We start from the raw sequence: 17560 nt of genomic DNA on the forward strand, positions 1-17560 counted from the left end.
TCGCACAGTTTTCCCTACGCTCTGTTAAAACATATGTTTTTAACGTTTTCAAATTTTTCCGTGTGTAGACAGTCAAATCCTGCATATGTCCAAGCAAATCTGAACATGCCCTGGAATTTTGGAGAGCGAAGTTGATTATGTGTGAGTGCCTGAACTTTGATAATTGTCTGAAAATAAAAAATTAAAGTTTTCACTCGAGGGAACACTTATACCAAGGACCTCTCGTTCCGTAGCTGCTCACGCAAACCACGGGACCACGGCGCTCCTGAGCTTACACACTCCTGGATGTTGCCTATCTTGCGCATGCACTACTCAGTTTGTATATTTTGCTTATTTTTTTCTCGATTGATCTGTGTTCAGTTTTTCAAGGCCTATCCACTGTGCCAACTTATAACTAAATCTGAGGGTGCGCGATGGGGAGGTTCCCTTGTGAGTGAAAGTCCAAGTCCGCAATAGCAGTTGTGTTTTTCCCTGTGTGAAGACCGGTTTCATACCCTGGAGGTATAACTTCAGGTCATATAAAACTAATATTTCATAGGCCACGACTTCCAAGGTGTAAGTCGCATAAAAACGTATCACTCTTACGTAAAACCATCGGTGGAGCGCAGATGGCGTCCGATACGAACCGTGCACGGTCAGTAAAACATCTCCAAAACTCTGTTAAAAGACGAGCCCGGACAGCACATGACAATCCAGGTAAAAAATGTCGTGTGACTAGGGTCTCCCGTCGGGTAGTCTGTTTGCCGGGTGCAAGTCTTTCGATTTGACGCTACCTCGGCGACTTAAGCGTCGATGGGGATAAAATGATGATGATTAGAACAACACGACAACAAGTCCCTGAGCGGAGAAAATTTCCGACCCAGCCGGGAATCTAACCCGAGACCGAAGGATTGACATTCTGTCGCGCTGACCACTTTCTTTCTTTTTTTTTCGTTTTGTTCATTGTTGATCGTTTTTTGGTCGTTGCGGACGTCACATGACATCCAGTCAAGTTCGTTGGTTCATCCTTCCACTCAGTTTTTTTAAAATTATTACAGAGGCCTCCTAGCTCTCTGACCGAACACGGTGAGCTACCGTGCCGGCATTTTATTTTCCAGTACCACTCAACTACCGAGGGCGGACGACAATCCGGGTCAGACAGATAAAACCATCGTCAAAATTCGCTTGAGAAAACAAGAAACTAAGAGGGACACAGTCCTTGGGAGTCGTCAAGAAACTAAAATGTACTGGCAGGCGTCAAATAGAACTCCGCATTACAGCACTAGCCACAGACTCAGTGTGCTGTCCGGGCTTGTCTTTTGACAGAGTTTTGGGGATGTTTTACTGATCGTGCACGGTTCGGATCGGACGCCCATTTGCCGGTTCATCCATGATTTTACCGAGGAGTGACACGTTTTTATGCGCACTTGCACCTAGGAAGTCGCGGCCCATGATGTATTAGTTTTATATGACCTGAAGATATACCTCCAGGGTACGAAACCGGTCGTCATACAGGGGAAAACACAATAAACAGCTATTGTGGACTTGCACTTTCACCCAGTTCATTATATATTTTACCATCTCTGATTTTAAATTGTTTTATTGTCCTTGACATTATGACCAATTTCTCACTATTTCTTATCACTTTTGCTGAACACTTATAACTTCGGCTCAATGACTGGTTAGCAGCACTGGCACTACACTGTCCTTCTCCATGCAGACGGCCTGACCCCTTTGTCTTTACTTTACTCTCATTTCGTAAAACAAGTACGTAATACTAAATTGTCTACTCATAACTATACATAACTACTAATTAAACTTCAAATTTGTAAACTTATTTCTTGTGTGTTGTTCGTATTGCCCTATCTCACAACATCTCTCAAGGGTCCCTTGGCCTGATCGTTATCTCAAATACTACTAAACATATTTCACTGTTAGGCCTCTTACCATTCTTATGCAACAGCTTCTAACTCTCCATTCCACATTTACAATCTGAAGCGACTCTCGTTCTTTCTTAATAAATTATTCCTAACATACCAACTTCAACAAAACCTCCGTTAAACTCTTACGCTGGGCATCTCGTCTGTCTGTCCATCGGCTTTTTAACACTTGGCTTCGAAACAGCTTTCAGAACTTGTGACAACAGTCCCTCATATGCTTCCCAGAACAACATATTCCCAAAACTACACTCACGGAATAACCACATACCCAAATACCCTTCACATCACTTTCACAAGTATTCCTACTTGCGGCTCCTACAGAAGCGCTTATTACAGGCCTAATTCTCCTCTAAATGCTTGGTTTTCAGGTACTTTTGTTCACCCAAAACAACCTGGTGACTGGTGGTAATATACCATGCGAATTACTCCTTTGTCCTTTTGCACGTATTTTAACTGGTTTGTACAATAGACGCACCTCGTGACAGCTCTACAGTAGCCACAGCTTTCCGTCACCGAATGTTAACTTCGACAGGCTGTTCATTCAGAACGTTTACTTTCAGGTCCTTGTTCAAATGGCTCTGAGCACTATGGGATTTAGCTTCTGAGGTCATCAGTCCCCTAGAACTTAGAACTACTTAAACCTAACTAACCTAAGGACATCACACACATCCATGCCCGAGGCAGGATTCGAACCTGCGACCGTAGCGGTCGCGCGGTTCCAGACTGAAGGGCCTAGAACCGCTGGGCTCAGGTCCGTGTTGCTCCCTTCACCCACTTCATACTCGTCGTGTCCACCAGACCGTGGCTGTGCTGTAAGCAGAACGCTCCCCACATCAACTGCTTGCCCTGCCAGGCTGTGACTCAGTACTTGCCCTCACTCCACATTCTGAGACTCTGGCGTGCACTCTACAAAAGATTCAGCTGTGGCGACGACTTGATCGTCAGTACTACAAACTCGTCTGCTATTTCTTTTCCTCCGTTCACCCAGTTTCTGATAAAATCTCTTCTATGTGATCAAAAGTATCCGGACACCTTGCTGAAAATGACGTACAAGTTGGGGCGCCCTCCATCGGTGAAGCTGGAATTCAGCATGGTCTTGGCCCACCCTTAGCCTTGATGACAGCTTCCACTCTCGCAGGCATACGTTCCATCAGGTTCTGGAAGGTTTCTTGGAGAATGGCAGCCCACTCTTCACGGAGTGCTGCACTGAGGAAAGGTATCGATGTTGGTAGGTGAGGCTTGGCACGAAGTCGGCGCTTCAAAATATCCCAAAGGTGTTCTATAGGATTCAGGTGAGGACTCATTATAGGGATGTTATTGTCATGTAACAATTCCGCCACAGGCCGTGCATAATGAACAGGTGCTTGATGGTGCTGAAACATGCAATAGCCAACCCCGAATTGCTCTTCAACAGTCGGAAGTAAAAAAGGTGCTTAAAACATCAGTGTAGGCTTGTGCTGTGATAGTGCCACACAAAACAACAACGAGTGCAAGCCCCCTCCATGAAAAACACGACCACACCATAACACCACCGCTTCCGAATTTTACTGTTGGCACTACACACGCTGGCAGATAACGTTCACCGGGCATTCGCCATACCCACACCACATTGTGTACCGTGATTCGTCACCCCACACAACGTTTATCCACTGCTCAATCGTCGAATGTTTACTCTCTTTACACCAAGAGAGGCGTCGTTTGGTATTTACCGGCGTGATGTGTGGCTTATGAGCAGCCGCTCGACCATGAAATCCAAATTTTCTCACCTCCTGCCTAACTGTCACAGTACTTGCAATGGATCCTGATGCAGTTTGGAATTCCTGTGTGATGGTCTGGATAGATATCTGCCTATTAAACATTACGACGCTCTTCCATTGTCGGCGGTCTCTGTCAGTCAACAGACGAGGTCGGCCTGTACGCTTTTGTGCTGTTCGTGTCCCTTCAGGTTTCCACTTCAATATCACATCGGTAACAGTGTACCTAAGGAGATTTAGGAGTGTCGAATTCTCGTGTGTAGACGTATGACACAAGTGTCAACCTATAACCTGGCCACGTTCGAAGTTCGTGAATTCCGCGAAGCGCTGCATTCTGCTTTCTCACTATTTCTAATGACTGCTGAGGTCGCTGATATGGAGTACATGGGAGTAGCTGGCAGAACGTTACACCTAACATGAAAAACATATGTTTTTTCGAATGTCCGGATACTTTTGATCACATAGTGTATGTGTGTCCTTACCATCTCTGCTTCAACATAAAAAATCACCGGAACGTGCACTTCCTGTTTGTTTGGCCCAGGCTCCTTGATCTCAATGCAACACCCATCATCATCCAGTGGAGCAGATACTATGGCAGTTAAACCATCTTTGTAGCTATATCCCCACGTAATTACTTTGGTACAGCCCACACTCATTTTCACTACCCCAGACTCCACCATTCCACATGATATTGGAGCTGGTACTTCTGCATTAGTCTCCTTAACTTCAGCAACGTTATTATTGTGTGTCTTACTTAAATTTCCAAGAACGTATGGAACAAAAACATCTACAACTAATTTAATCTTTCCACTAAAAAAATCGTCTAACCATCTGGGACGCTCTGTCCTACTTCACACAGGATTGACAGATTTAACTACATCAACATTAGCTGGATGTTCTGCTCCTCTCCCTCTTAGCTTCGCTCTTTTCTTCCTTTCTCTCCATCTTCACAATAATAAAAATATTCCTCACATTCCGAGGCCCATCTACCATTATCCATTCCTCATGGTCTCTCCACAACTTCTCCCTATACTCCCCAGATTTGTGATAAGTCATTTCCGTCACCTCATCGCCAGGTGCTTCTAACTGCTTATTCCGCTCAATATTTTCCGCTTACAACTTACCTACATCGTATCTGAAGTTTCCCAGTACCTCCTTTCTGGTAGCTCTTTGCGGTATTGACGGCTCTGATACCTGCAATAATGACCGCAGCATTATTACGTCCTATCGGTTACAGAATCATAAGCGAGAGAAAATAAAACTATTTATATGTACCACTGTCCTAACACTTCTCATTACTTAAATACTGAGCCATATTTATTGCTCAAAAAACAAAAACAAATTATGTGAGCACCCAACCATAACATTATCACACTACTCTCTACTGTAAGTTCTCTCGCCTAAGTGGCAGCTCGTAATTACTAATATACATCGAAACAATAACTAAACTTAGCTTCACCTTCTGAATCACTTCTCATGGTTCACAGCTTAGACAATGAACCACAATCCTTGCTAATGAAACTCATACTACCCATGTCAACCAGGCGAAAACTTACAATCATACACAGAATGAAGTGCTACAGATGCGAAATTTAACCGACAGGAAGAAGATGCTGTGAAATGCAAATGATTAGCTTTTCAGAGCATTCACACAAGGTTTGCGCCGGTGGTGACACCTACAACGTGCTGACATGAGGAAAGTTTCCAACAGATTTCTCATACACAAACAGCAGTTGACCGGCGTTGCCAGGTGGAACGTTGCTGTGATGCCTCGTGTAAGGAGGATAAATGGGTACCATCACGTTTCCGACTTTGATAAATGTCGGATTGTAGCCTATCGCGATTGCGGTTTATCGTATCGCGACATTGCTGCTCGCGTTGGTCGAGATCCAATGACTGTTAGCAGAATATGGAATCGGTGGGTTCAGGAAGGTAATATGGAACGCCGTGCTGGATCCCAACAGCCTCATATCACTAGCAGTGGAGATGACAGGCATCTTATCCGCATGGCTATAACAGATAGTGCAGCCATGTCTCGATCTCTGAGTCAATAGGTTGGGACGTTTTCAAGACAACAACCAGTTCGACGAAGTTTGCAGCAGCATGGACTATCAGCTCGGAGACCATGCTTGCGGTTACCTTTGACGCTGCATCACAGACAGGAGCACCTACGATGGTGTACTCAACGACAAACATGGGTGCACGAATGGCAAAACGTCATTTTTTTCGGATGAATCCAGGTTCTGTTTACAGCATCATGATGGTCGCATCTGTGTTTGGCGACATCGCGGTGAACGCACATTGGAAGCGTGTATTCGTCAACGCCATACTGGCGTATCACCTGGCGTGATGGTATGGGGTGCCATTGGTTACACGTCTCGGTCGCCTCTTGTTCGCATTGACGGCACTTTGAACAGTGGACGTTACGTGTCAGATGTGTTACGACCCGTGGCTCTGCCCTTCATTCGATCCCTGCGAAACCGTACATTTCAGCAGGATAATGCACGACCGTATGTTGCAAGTCCTGTACGGGCCTTTCTGGATACAGAATATGTTCGACTGCTGCCCTGGCCAGCACATTCTCCAGATCTCTCACCAACTGAAGACGTATGGTCAATGGTGGCTGAGCAACTGGCTCGTCACAATACGCCAGTCACTACTCTTGATGAACTGTGGTATCGTGTCGAAGCTGCATGGGCAGCTGTACCTGTACATTCTGTTTGACTCAATGCCCAGGCGTATCAAGGCCGTTATTATGGCCAGAGGTGGTTGATCTGGGTACTGATTTCTCAGGATCTATGCAAATGTTACACATGTCACTTCTAGTATAATATATTTGTCCAATGAATACCCGTTTATCATCTGCATTTCTTCTTGGTGTAGCAATTTTAATGGCCAGTAGTGTATTTACTTATATTTAACCTGCCCAAAAAATACTGTCTATGGTCACTTGCCGCATCCTAAACTTACAAATACGACTCAACCCTTGGCAAAACCCAATGACTTTCCATTACCTTGGTTTCAAACAAAAACAAAACAAAAAGACGGCAATCATCTCACCATGGTTCGACGAAACGATACACCTGCAGTGGTCGAGTCATCTTCTTCATCCATGAACGTCAGCTATAATGTTGCTGTATCCTCTGTTGTCACCACACGCCGTGGTGGCAGGCTCGAAGATACCCTGTTGACACCACTCTGAAGGTTCCATGGGGTGCGTGTGGGCTGGAGGCCCAATGGCTGCACTGTTGACAGTAAAGAATGATTTTACTTAACACCAGTATATGACGTGTCACATCTGAGCAAGGTAGACATGCTTCTCCCTGTTGTCCCTGGTATAGGCGGCAGATTCAATCCTGCATGCCGAGCTGGTATCCTGTGATGCTCATGGCTGGCCAGTGGTAGGCTGGCAGTCAGCGACGCACTACTTCCATCGGCAGGATGAAGTCCAGTTGGCCCCTCGCTCAGCATGTGCCACCGCGATGGCACATAGAGACGGCTGTGCGTGCGGTACGAATCGCTGCCGGCCGGCAGGAGTCAAACGACGGCTGGTGCTGCGGTGTGAAGTCCCATTAGGAAGTCAGCGGCAGCCGGCACAGATGGCAGGTCGGCGGAGCAATGGCACCAGGCGTTGTGAAGGGATTAGTGCTGGCAGGAGGCCCTGTCTAGTCTCGAGTCTGTGGCTGCTACTTTCAACGCCCTGTTGTCTCGCTGTCTGGTGTATCTCTGGCGTCATATTGGTGTTGGCGACGAGAAGTGTCCCCTGCATCAAAATTCAAAATTATTTATGTACCAATGGAGCGCTTTTGTTTCACTAACGCCCAGCTCCTAGTCGTGTCACACATAACAAGAGACTTGATCGTGTTGTGGTGACATCGTCCTGCTTACTACGAGGTTACCCTGCGCAATATTGTTTGCTGCTCTGCTCGGCTATCCTTACCTTACAATCCACTTGCGTGTCTGTTACTGTGACGCAGATGTCACCATGCTGGCGGCTACAGAAACATGATTACTAATGCAACACTCCACGGTGGCTACTTCTTTTGCTAAAGACTTATAATGATTGCTCAAAGACTCGGCCACTACACTATAGTGCTTGCTGCATTCACTTCTTGCTCTTCCTCTACAATGTTTCTCTCCAGACTTCCCTCCAGTACTGAACTGACGCGTCTTTGATGCGTCAAAATGTGTCCTATCGCTGGATCTCTTCTTTTAACCAAGTTATGTCACAAATTTCTTATCTCCCCAGTTTTATTCATTTCCTCCTCATTACTCACAAGTTCTACCCATCTAATCTTCAGCGTTCCTCTATTTACAGGAAAAAAAATCGGCTTTGAAGTTTTCAGAGAGACTGTATTTATTACAGCTGAGTTACAAACACATATCGGACGTATTGGTAATCTGGTGTAGTTCGTGGATCGCTGGTTCAAGTCTCACCTTAGTTATCCTTTTTTACATTCTTTCTAAGTACATACATCTTGTAGTTGTAAAATACTCATCATATATATAGAATTACGCAGGTGTCCTTTTTAATTACATATTGCAAGCGAAATTCCTGTTTTCATTTCAAATATAAATTCTTAACTATCGTTATTTTATGAAGGGTTGTTAACAGTTGCTTAAATTAAGAAAACATAATAATATAATTTTTAGAACAAAAATGAAAAACCAAATACTCTTTAATTGGACTGTGTCCATTGTTTTATAACACAGATGTAGTCTCACATTCACAGCATCGAGCACACCACACAAATGCTGCGTTTTTACATTTTTCACTGTACCGTTGCAATGTGAACCCAACAGAACTGAACTCGAGCCAAGCTAAAGGATTTGTAGCCAGAAAAAACAAGACTGTTAAAGCTGCCAGACGTACTTAAACTAATGCACGCAGCTTTTTCACATGTCACTGTCGAACGCTGGTGGGATATAGAACGGCCTGTCATAAAAGAAGAGGAGAAAATGCAGCGCCTGGTTGGCCTCGTGGACTCTGTTGTTGTCAGGCTCGTTATCAACGTAGCAGATGACACTTCCAGAACTGAAATGTATTTCTCGGATAAGGAAGGAGACTGACTCTAATTAATACCTTCAGTTGCTTCAGTATTCAACAATACGTTGAAGTCGCTGCAGTATGCTTTTGCATCACACATAGCTCCCTCAGAAATATTATTCTGTGTTTAAGTAAGGAATTTTCATCGCTCTTGTTTGTAATTAGAATACCTTGTTAGGTGACAAGAAGAGCATTTTATGCTTTCCGTCTGATCACCCAATAAGGGTGCAGTAATGCTGGAGTTTTGCTGAATATTATTTCATTTTCTTTATAAATTAAATGACGTTCGAAGCTGCATTATTTATATTTTAGGATAACTAATCAGTAAAAAACGCAGCACATGTCGCAATGAAAGCATGAAAGCTGTCTGACGATGAATCGTAAGGATTCGAAACCTGTAACGGTACCTTTTGAATAAAGGAACTTAAAATAAATTTGTGGCTGATCGCTGTCTCAACACCAACATTTGTCTTCAAATAACATCCCGGTCTCCCCCCATGTCATCACATGACAAAATAGCATCTATTGTTTCTCCGCTCGTCTCTTTTTTATGTCTGAACTGCAACTGGTCACGTCATTGCAGGTTAGTTCGACTGGATGGCTGGCCAGTGCTGTCCAAGTTCAATGCGCCGGTAAAACTGTTGTCCCGCATTATTATTTTGATGGTGTTGAGACAGCAGCCAGCCACAAATTTATTTTAAGTTCCTTTATTTGAAAGGTACTGTTATCGATTTTGAATCGTTACGATTCATCGTCAGACGGATTTCATGCTTTCATTACAACATGTGCTGCGTTTTTTACTGATTAGTTACCATAAATTTTAAATAATACATAATTATAAGCACGTCACAAAGATGGTTGAGTTACAGATTTGCATTGGGATGTGACTCACGTGAAATGTCGGATGGAGTACTTGTTTTCATAGTTTTCGTCCAGCAGACAACGTTTGTAGTTTTCGCCTCATTCACATCATTGCACACATAAACTTTCTGAATGCATTCAGTGACAAATCTGAAGCGCTCAATTATGCAAGTTTATGTGTGCGATGATGTGAATGTTGCGAAAACTACAAACGGTGTCTGCTGGACAAGAACTATGTACTCCATCCGACATTTCACGTGAGTCACATCCTAATGCAAATCTGTAACTCAAGCATCTCTGTGACGTGCTTATAACTATGTATTATTTATATTTTAGGATAACTAATCAGTAAAAAACGCAGCACATGTTGTAATGAAAGCATGAAAGCAGTCTGACGATGAACCGTAATGATTCGAAACCGGTAGCAGTACCTTTTGAATAAAGGCTGGCTGCTGTCTCGACACCATCACCATTTGTCTTCAAATAGCATGCACGGGCTCCAACCATATCATCATATGACAAAATCACATGTATTGTTTTTGTTCTCGTCTCTTTTTACGTCTGAACTACAACTGCTCACATCATTGCATGTTAGCTGGACCAACTGGTTGGCCAGTGCTGTCCAAATTAAAAGCGCCGGTAAAGCTGTTGTCAGGCATTATCGTTCAGTCTATATGCGTGTGACACAGCATAGAAGTATCCTTATGATCGTACTTGACTGTACTGGACACATCTTGGCTTCCGCTTTACGCGATACGAAATTCAATGAGATTGAAGCAAACTCGGAAGAATGCATGGTGTAATGTTCACATCAGATTTATTCTTATGATGAACAGAATATAGATATTACTACCTGAATTTAATTTTTCCACAAAGTTTGAAGTTGGTTGTTTACTGTGTGAGTGAGAGTACGAACACGAAACAGTGAATCGGCTTTCGTGTGCAGTGTCGATATGGTCTCTCTTGAATCTATTTTAAGCGCTAAAAAAAGTGTACAATAAGCAGAAGCGGCTATGTTGGTGCAACGTAAGAATCGCACTGCTTGTTTTTCGTGTCTGATTGTCAGCTCAGAAAATTAATTCGTGGACTAACACAGGTGTTAGGGACCTTGTACATTTCTCCGAAAAAATAAACAATCGTGATAACTCTCACATACACAAAAATGCGAACATTGAATTCTCTGTGCTTGGTAAAGTGAACAACACTCAGCTTGACAGTGTGTAGAGGGAGTCAGTGGGGAAACATAACGAGCAAGTGGATGGGAGTAGCCATACCCTCACCAGGTTAACAATCCGCGTAAAATTTCGCGGGGCGTTTGAGTTAGCGGTACGTGGTCTCTATGAAAGGAAACCTTCAGGAAACCAGACAGTGTTTTGTAGGCTTGTAAATTTAGTAAGTGCTATTGACAGCTCAATGAAGGAACACTTAGAGCCTGCGATTGTGTTTAATGGTACATGCAAAACAGTTTAAAATGAACTTCTGAACTCTATGCTAAGTGCACGCAGAGAAAAAATAATGCAGAAAATTTTAAGTGTGTATTATTTGGCTATAATGACGGACGAAACAACAGGTGTGTCTACCATGCAACAATGGGTGATTGTATATGGATATTAATTTGGTGGCTCTGTTGTGGAGAGATTTCGGGCGTTCTTTAACCCTGCTGCACAGGATGCTGAAACGTTATTTACGATGATAACTTCTGAATTGCAAAAGCAAGCAGATGAAAAGAAGGAAAAGGTGATAGCACAGTGCTATTACGGTGCTGCTGTTATGAATTAACAGTGTTCACGCAAGGATTAAGCAGATGTATCCTAGGGACAATTGTATTCACTGCTATGCTCATCAATTTAACTTGATTCTGGAAAAAGCTGCATCTATAAACAAATCTACTACAGTCATTTCATCTAATTTGTCCGACTTTTCTGCTTTTTTCTTTAGGTCGTCACACAGAACGAATGTGTTAGAAAAGAGTTGTGCGACCACCACGAGTGGCAGCTATAAGGTGAGTGTTTAACATCTAGACAGACAACATGCTTGAAGAGAACATGGAAAGTATTATCGAGTGTTTAGAAGAAATTTTCCGCTCTCTGATTGTGCAGATGGTAAAATTAGACGAAAAATTAGCGGCCTCCTTTCCAATTCGAAAGGCCCAGAGTTCTTATTTAGGCTAGGATTTTTTCATTGGATCATGCCACATGCAGATACACACGTCAGGAAACTACAAAGTCGGAATCAAAAAAATGGCTCTGAGCACTATGGGACTTAACTTCTGAGGTCATCAGTCCCCTAACTAACCTAAGGACATCACACACATCCATGCCCGAGGCAGGATTCGAACCTGCGACCGTAGCGGTCGCGCAACTCCAGACTGTAGCGCCTAGAACCGCTCGGCCACTCCAGCCGGCAAAGTCGGAATCTTAAAGCAATTTGTTTCTAATAATAACTGTTTTACAGCAGATGCTATTTCACACTTTCCAGTTTATCTGAACCCAAAAATTAGCGCCGGCCGAAGTGGCCGTGCGGTTAAAGGCGCTGCAATCTGGAACCGCAAGACCGCTACGGTCGCAGGTTCGAATCCTGCCTCGGGCATGGATGTTTGTGATGTCATTAGGTTAGTTAGGTTTAACTAGTTCTAAGTTCTAGGGGATTAATGACCTCAGCAGTTGAGTCCCATAGTGTTCAGAGCCATTTTGAACCAAAAATTAGCGAACAACCAAAATACATACTCACGAGCCGCCACTGTTAATACAGTGTCCTCCAAACGGGAGTCTTCTCGATGTTCAAACGTCAGTATGTTTGTATGATTCTCCTTGGAGAATTTCTTAAATACGACATTTAAAATTTATGCTTTCCTTTTGCTGTTTTATGATGCCACTGGTCAACGAGTGACTGGATACAAGCCTTAGACCAGCTTAGCGATTTCAGGAAGGACCAGAATTTTCTCGGTTTCTTGGCAAGATCTTTTGGTAAGGTTAGACAGTGGTAACTAGTGTATACTTCACGCATATATCTTTGTACAGTCACATGAGTTTCTACTAAATTTTGCCTGTCGTCATTTGCACGTTCTCTTTTGAACAGAGAGTGCAGAGCCTTTGCTCTCTTGTCTTTTTCCGGACTTAGTTGCTAAGCCACACTGGCTGTTTTCTGTCCTTAATACACTTTCTCGGCACAAGTTCTCGAGCCCAGGAGAAGCGCTACAGACGATGTCGTGCTGTTAGAAAAAGCACTCGCGTCGGTCGTCTGCTGCCATAGCCCAGTAGCGCCAAATTTTTCGGCAGTGTTCTAAGGGATGAGTTCGCCATACGTCCCATATTAATTTATGTGGGTATTCCACGCAGTGTTGCTTGTCTTTTAGCACAGACAACTCTACACAAACGCCACTTCTCCCGGTCGTTATGTGAACGTCATCGGCGACTACGTTGTCCGTGGTGAGAGGTAATGTCTGAAATTTGGTATTCCCCGCGCACTTTTGACACTTTCGATCTCAGGACATCGAATTCCCTAATGATTTTCGAAATGGAATGTCTCATGATTCTAACTCGAACTACTATTCCGCATTCAAAGTGCATTAATTCCCGTCACGCAGCCATAATGACGTCGGAAAGATTTTTACATGAAACGCCTGTATACAGATGACGTCTCCACCTTTTTTTCCTTTATTGTCATTTCCATTTCCCGTCAGGGGCGGGATGGCAGCAGCATAAGCGCTGCTCTTCAGCCAAGAGACATAAATAGACAGGAGGACATTTAAAAACAATATAAAGGAGATAACATGGAGGAATATTGAAACAAAAAAGGCGGAACGGAAGCAAATAAGACATACAAAGCGGTTACTGTAAATCGGAGATATAAATCTAAAAAAGTATATTACACGAAAAAACCACACACTACATTAAAAGGCACCAGGCAAAGTACGGCCGGAGCATAAAAGTCCGTAGAACGAGTAAAACAGCCACATGACAGGCGGCGTAGGAAGGAACTGTCATGGACAATAAACAGATCAAGCACACAATTAAAACCCACATCACTAGATGTGACACTATAGAATGACATCGAAACACAACACTAACGTAGCATACTAATACCAGATAAAAACCTGTGAGGATCTGCGTAGGGGGAGGGGGGACAAGGGAAATGGGAAGAGAGGGAAGGAGGCGAGGAGGAGGGGAGAGAAAGGGGGATGAGGTGGGGGGCGCACCGAAGGAGGGCTGGGAGGGGAAGGGATGGGAGAGGAAAACAGTCGAAGAGGGGGTGCAGGGACTCAGGGGGGGGGGGGGGGAAGAGGAAACTCCAATGTGGGAGAAGGAGGCGTGAGGAAAAAGGGGGCCCTGGGGAGGGGGGAGCAAGGCCAGGTTATAATTGGAAGGAAGGGTATATGTCACAGCGAAGTTCACCATCTGGGAGGCGGAGGCTTTCGAAATTAACCTAATGAAGGAGATGGAGGGTGTGGAGGTGGAGAGAGGGAGGGATACAGTGATAGAGGTGCGGCAGTGGGTGGGGGGGGTGGAGAGGAAGGAGGAAACCAGGGGTGGGGGATCAAGCCTGCGGACAGTATAAAGGATGTGGAGATATTGGATGAAAAGGAGGAGGTCAGGGAAGGGGATGAGTTCGTACAGGAGCCATGTTGGGGAAGGAAGGTGGATACAAAAGGCAAGGCGGAGTGCATGGCATATGAGGATTTGGAGGACCTTGTAAAAGTGGGGAGGGTGGGGGGGCGTGCAGAGATTGAGGCAAAGCTGGCATAACAGAGGATAGGATGGATGAGGGATTTGTAGGTGTGGAGGATGGTGTAAGGATGCAATCCCCATGTCTGGCCAGACATGAGTTTCAAGAGGCGGAGGTGGGAATGGGCTTTCTGCTGGATGGTCAGGAGGTGAGGGGTCCAGGTGAGGTGACGGTCAAGGGTGAGGCCAAGGTATCGCAGGGTGGGGGTGAGCTGGATGGGACAACCATAAAGGGTGAGATAGAAATCATGGAGACAGAAGGAGTGGGTGGTGAGGCCTATGATGATTGCCTGGGTTTTGGAGGGGTTGAGACGAAGGAACCACTGGTTACACCAAGTGGTGAACTGGTCAAGGTGGGTTTGGAGGGTGCGTTGGGACCGTTGAAGGGTAGGATAGAGAGCCAGAAGGCGGTGTCAGCAGCGTACTGGAGAAGGTGGACAGGTGGGGGATATCAGCAGTGATAAAAGAGAGGAGAGAGGACAGAGCCCTGGGGGACATCAGCAGTGGGATAAAAGATACGGGAGTTACTGTTGTGGAGGGTGACATAGGAAGGACGACGCGAGAGGAAGGAAGTGACAAGATGGACAAAATTGATCGGCAGGGCGTAGGTTTAGAGTTTAAAGAGGAGACTGGGATGCCATACACGGTCATAGGCATTTTGTAGGTCGAGGGAAACAAAAATGGCGGAGCGACGGGAGTTAAGCTGGAGGGAGAGAAGGTGAAGGAGGCTAAGGAGTTGGTCTTCAGCAGAGAAGGAGGGTTGGAAGCCACACTGGGTAAGGGGGATGAGGTGGTGTTGATTAAAGTGCTGATGGATACGGCGGGAGAGGATGGATTCGAAGACCTTACTGAAGACGGAGGTGAGGCAGATGGGACGATAGGAAGAGGCGATGAAGGGGCTTTGTTGGTTTTGAGGAATAAGAGGATGCGGGAAGTCTTCCACAGGTCACATCTCCGCCAATGCACTGTCCTTTTACACCTTACAAAGGTGACACTACCGTCATCTGTGTATGAGGTATCGCTGTCTCTTGACTTTCGTCACCTCAGTCACTGCTTTGCTGAACCAGTCCACATTCGTTATAGCACCGCGATTTCGGTAGTGGGACTTTTTAGTGATGAGTACCGTTATATGTCAGCAGTAATGAATAGTCTTAAGAGAATGGGACTCCGTTTGCCGGCAGGAGGAGAGCGGCGGGCGGCGGCAGTCTCGCGGCTCGGCAGTTTGGCGGCAGCTGTCGTCGCTGGTGGACCGCTGCTGCTTCTGCGCCTACTGCCTCACCTGCCTAGCGCTGCTGGTCGCTCTGGTGCCCTAGCGGCCTCCGGGCGCGACCGGCGACTTTCCACTTGTCGCCTCTCCGCTCCAGCAGTGAACGCGGCCGCCGAACACTGCAGAAATAACCGCTGCCGTGTATCTGCTGTTACTAAAACCACAATAAAAAATACAAAAAATGCACATATCGCCTCTTCATTCAGCTTCACAGGGATGGCTGAGAAACACAGTGGTGTAAGTCAGACTAGCTACTTATTCAGTAATGAAGGTTTTACGTTTGACACTAAAGAACAGTAACTGAACCATGGAGAGTAACTTAACTGGAAGTTTTTTTAATGCCAAATTTACGTTTTAAACTAAACGAGAACATTATATTGTTTTGTATGTATTTGATTTTTGAGAAATACAGAGCTATGCCACTGGGCATGTAGAAAGTTGATAAGGTTTCGTATTAAAATAGACATAATTTTCAAAATGTATTTACTTTTAATTTCCAATTTTTTTGAATTATCAGTCTTCCGACTGGTTTGATGCAGCCTGCCACGACTTCCTCTCCTCTGCCCACCTTTTCATCTTAGAGTAACACTTGCAACCTAAGTCCTCAATAATTTGCTGGATGTTTTCCAATCTCTGTCTCCCTCACAGTTTTTGTCCTCCGCAGGTACCTCTAGTACCATGGAAGTCATTCCCTGATGTCTTAATAGATGTCCTACAGTCCTGTTGCTTCTCCTTATCAGTGTTTTCCACATACTCCTTTCCTCTCTGATTCTGCAAAGAACCTCCTCCTTCCCTACCTTATCAGTTCACCTAATTTACAACATTCGTCTGTAGCACCACATCTCAAATGCTTCGAGTTTCTTCTGTTCCGGTTTTACCACAGGCCTTGTTTCACAATGGTACGAAGCTGTGTTCCAAACGTACATTCTATGAAATGTCTTCCTTAGATTAAGGCTTTTGTTTAATACATACTAGACTTCTCTTGCCCACGAATGGCCTTTTTGCCAGTGCTATTCTGCTTTTGATTGTTTCCTTGCTCCGTCCATAATTGGTTTTTTTGCTGCGTAGGTAGCAGAATTCCTTAACTTCATCCACTTCGTCACCATAAATCCTGATGTTCAGTTTCTCGCTGTTCTCTTTTTTCCTACTTCTCATTATTTTCCTCTTTCTTCGAGTTACTCTCGGTTCTGTGCTCATTAGGCTGTTCATTCTGTTCAGCAGATCACGTAATTCTTCTTCACTTTCACTCAGGATGGCAATGTCATCAGTGAATCGTACCATTGATATCCTTTCACCTTGAAATTTAATTTCACTAGTGAACCATTGTTTTATTTCTGTTACTGCTTCTTAGATTGGACAGAAGGGGCGATAAACTACATCTCTGTTTTATACCCTTTTTAATCTGAGCACTTCGTTCTTGGTCGTCCACTCTTCTGTTCCCTCTTGACTCTAGTACATATTATATATTGTCTCTACCTATAGCTTACCCCTATTTTTGTCAGAATTTGGAACATCTTGCACCATTTTATATTGTCAAACCCTTTTTGCAGGTCGACAAATCCTATGAACATGTCTTGATTTTTATTTAGCCTTGCTTCCATTATCAACTGTGATGTCAGAATTGTCTCCGTGGTGACTTTAGCCAAAGTGATCGTCATCTAACACATCATCAGTTTTCTTTTATGTTTTGTTTTGCGAGTAATTTCAAATTTATCCTTCGTTCTCCTCAGAGATCGCATCAGGAGGTGGTGGGACGTCTTTGCATTCTCATTACTTCTTACGTTGTCCGCCTGCTTAGCTGGGACATAATGCGCTTGTCTCCCACGCAAGCGGGCGCTTGTTCGATTTCCGGAGGGATGGGAGATTTTCTTCGCTGGAGGACTGTGGTTGTATTTTCCTCATCATCAGTTCATCCTCATCACCTGGGCGCAAGCTGTCCAATGTGGCGCCGACTGAAGTAAGACTTCCCTGATGGGCCTCCCGTTCCT

General features: G+C 44.6%; 1 protein-coding gene across 1 annotated transcript in view; it reads left to right on the top strand.

Moving 5' to 3' along the window:
• LOC126484022 (5-hydroxytryptamine receptor 3A-like) overlaps positions 1–15758 on the top strand; it is a 139955-nt gene extending 124197 nt beyond the window's left edge. The window contains exon 9 of the mRNA XM_050107348.1: positions 15487–15758. Within this exon, the coding sequence (XP_049963305.1) occupies positions 15487–15618 (132 nt within the window). The 3' untranslated portion in view covers positions 15619–15758. The remainder of the gene's footprint in view (positions 1–15486) is intronic.
• The last annotated feature ends 1802 nt before the right edge of the window (positions 15759–17560 follow it).

Source organism: Schistocerca serialis, chromosome 6, assembly GCF_023864345.2.
Source record: "Schistocerca serialis cubense isolate TAMUIC-IGC-003099 chromosome 6, iqSchSeri2.2, whole genome shotgun sequence".
NCBI lineage: Eukaryota > Metazoa > Arthropoda > Insecta > Orthoptera > Acrididae > Schistocerca > Schistocerca serialis.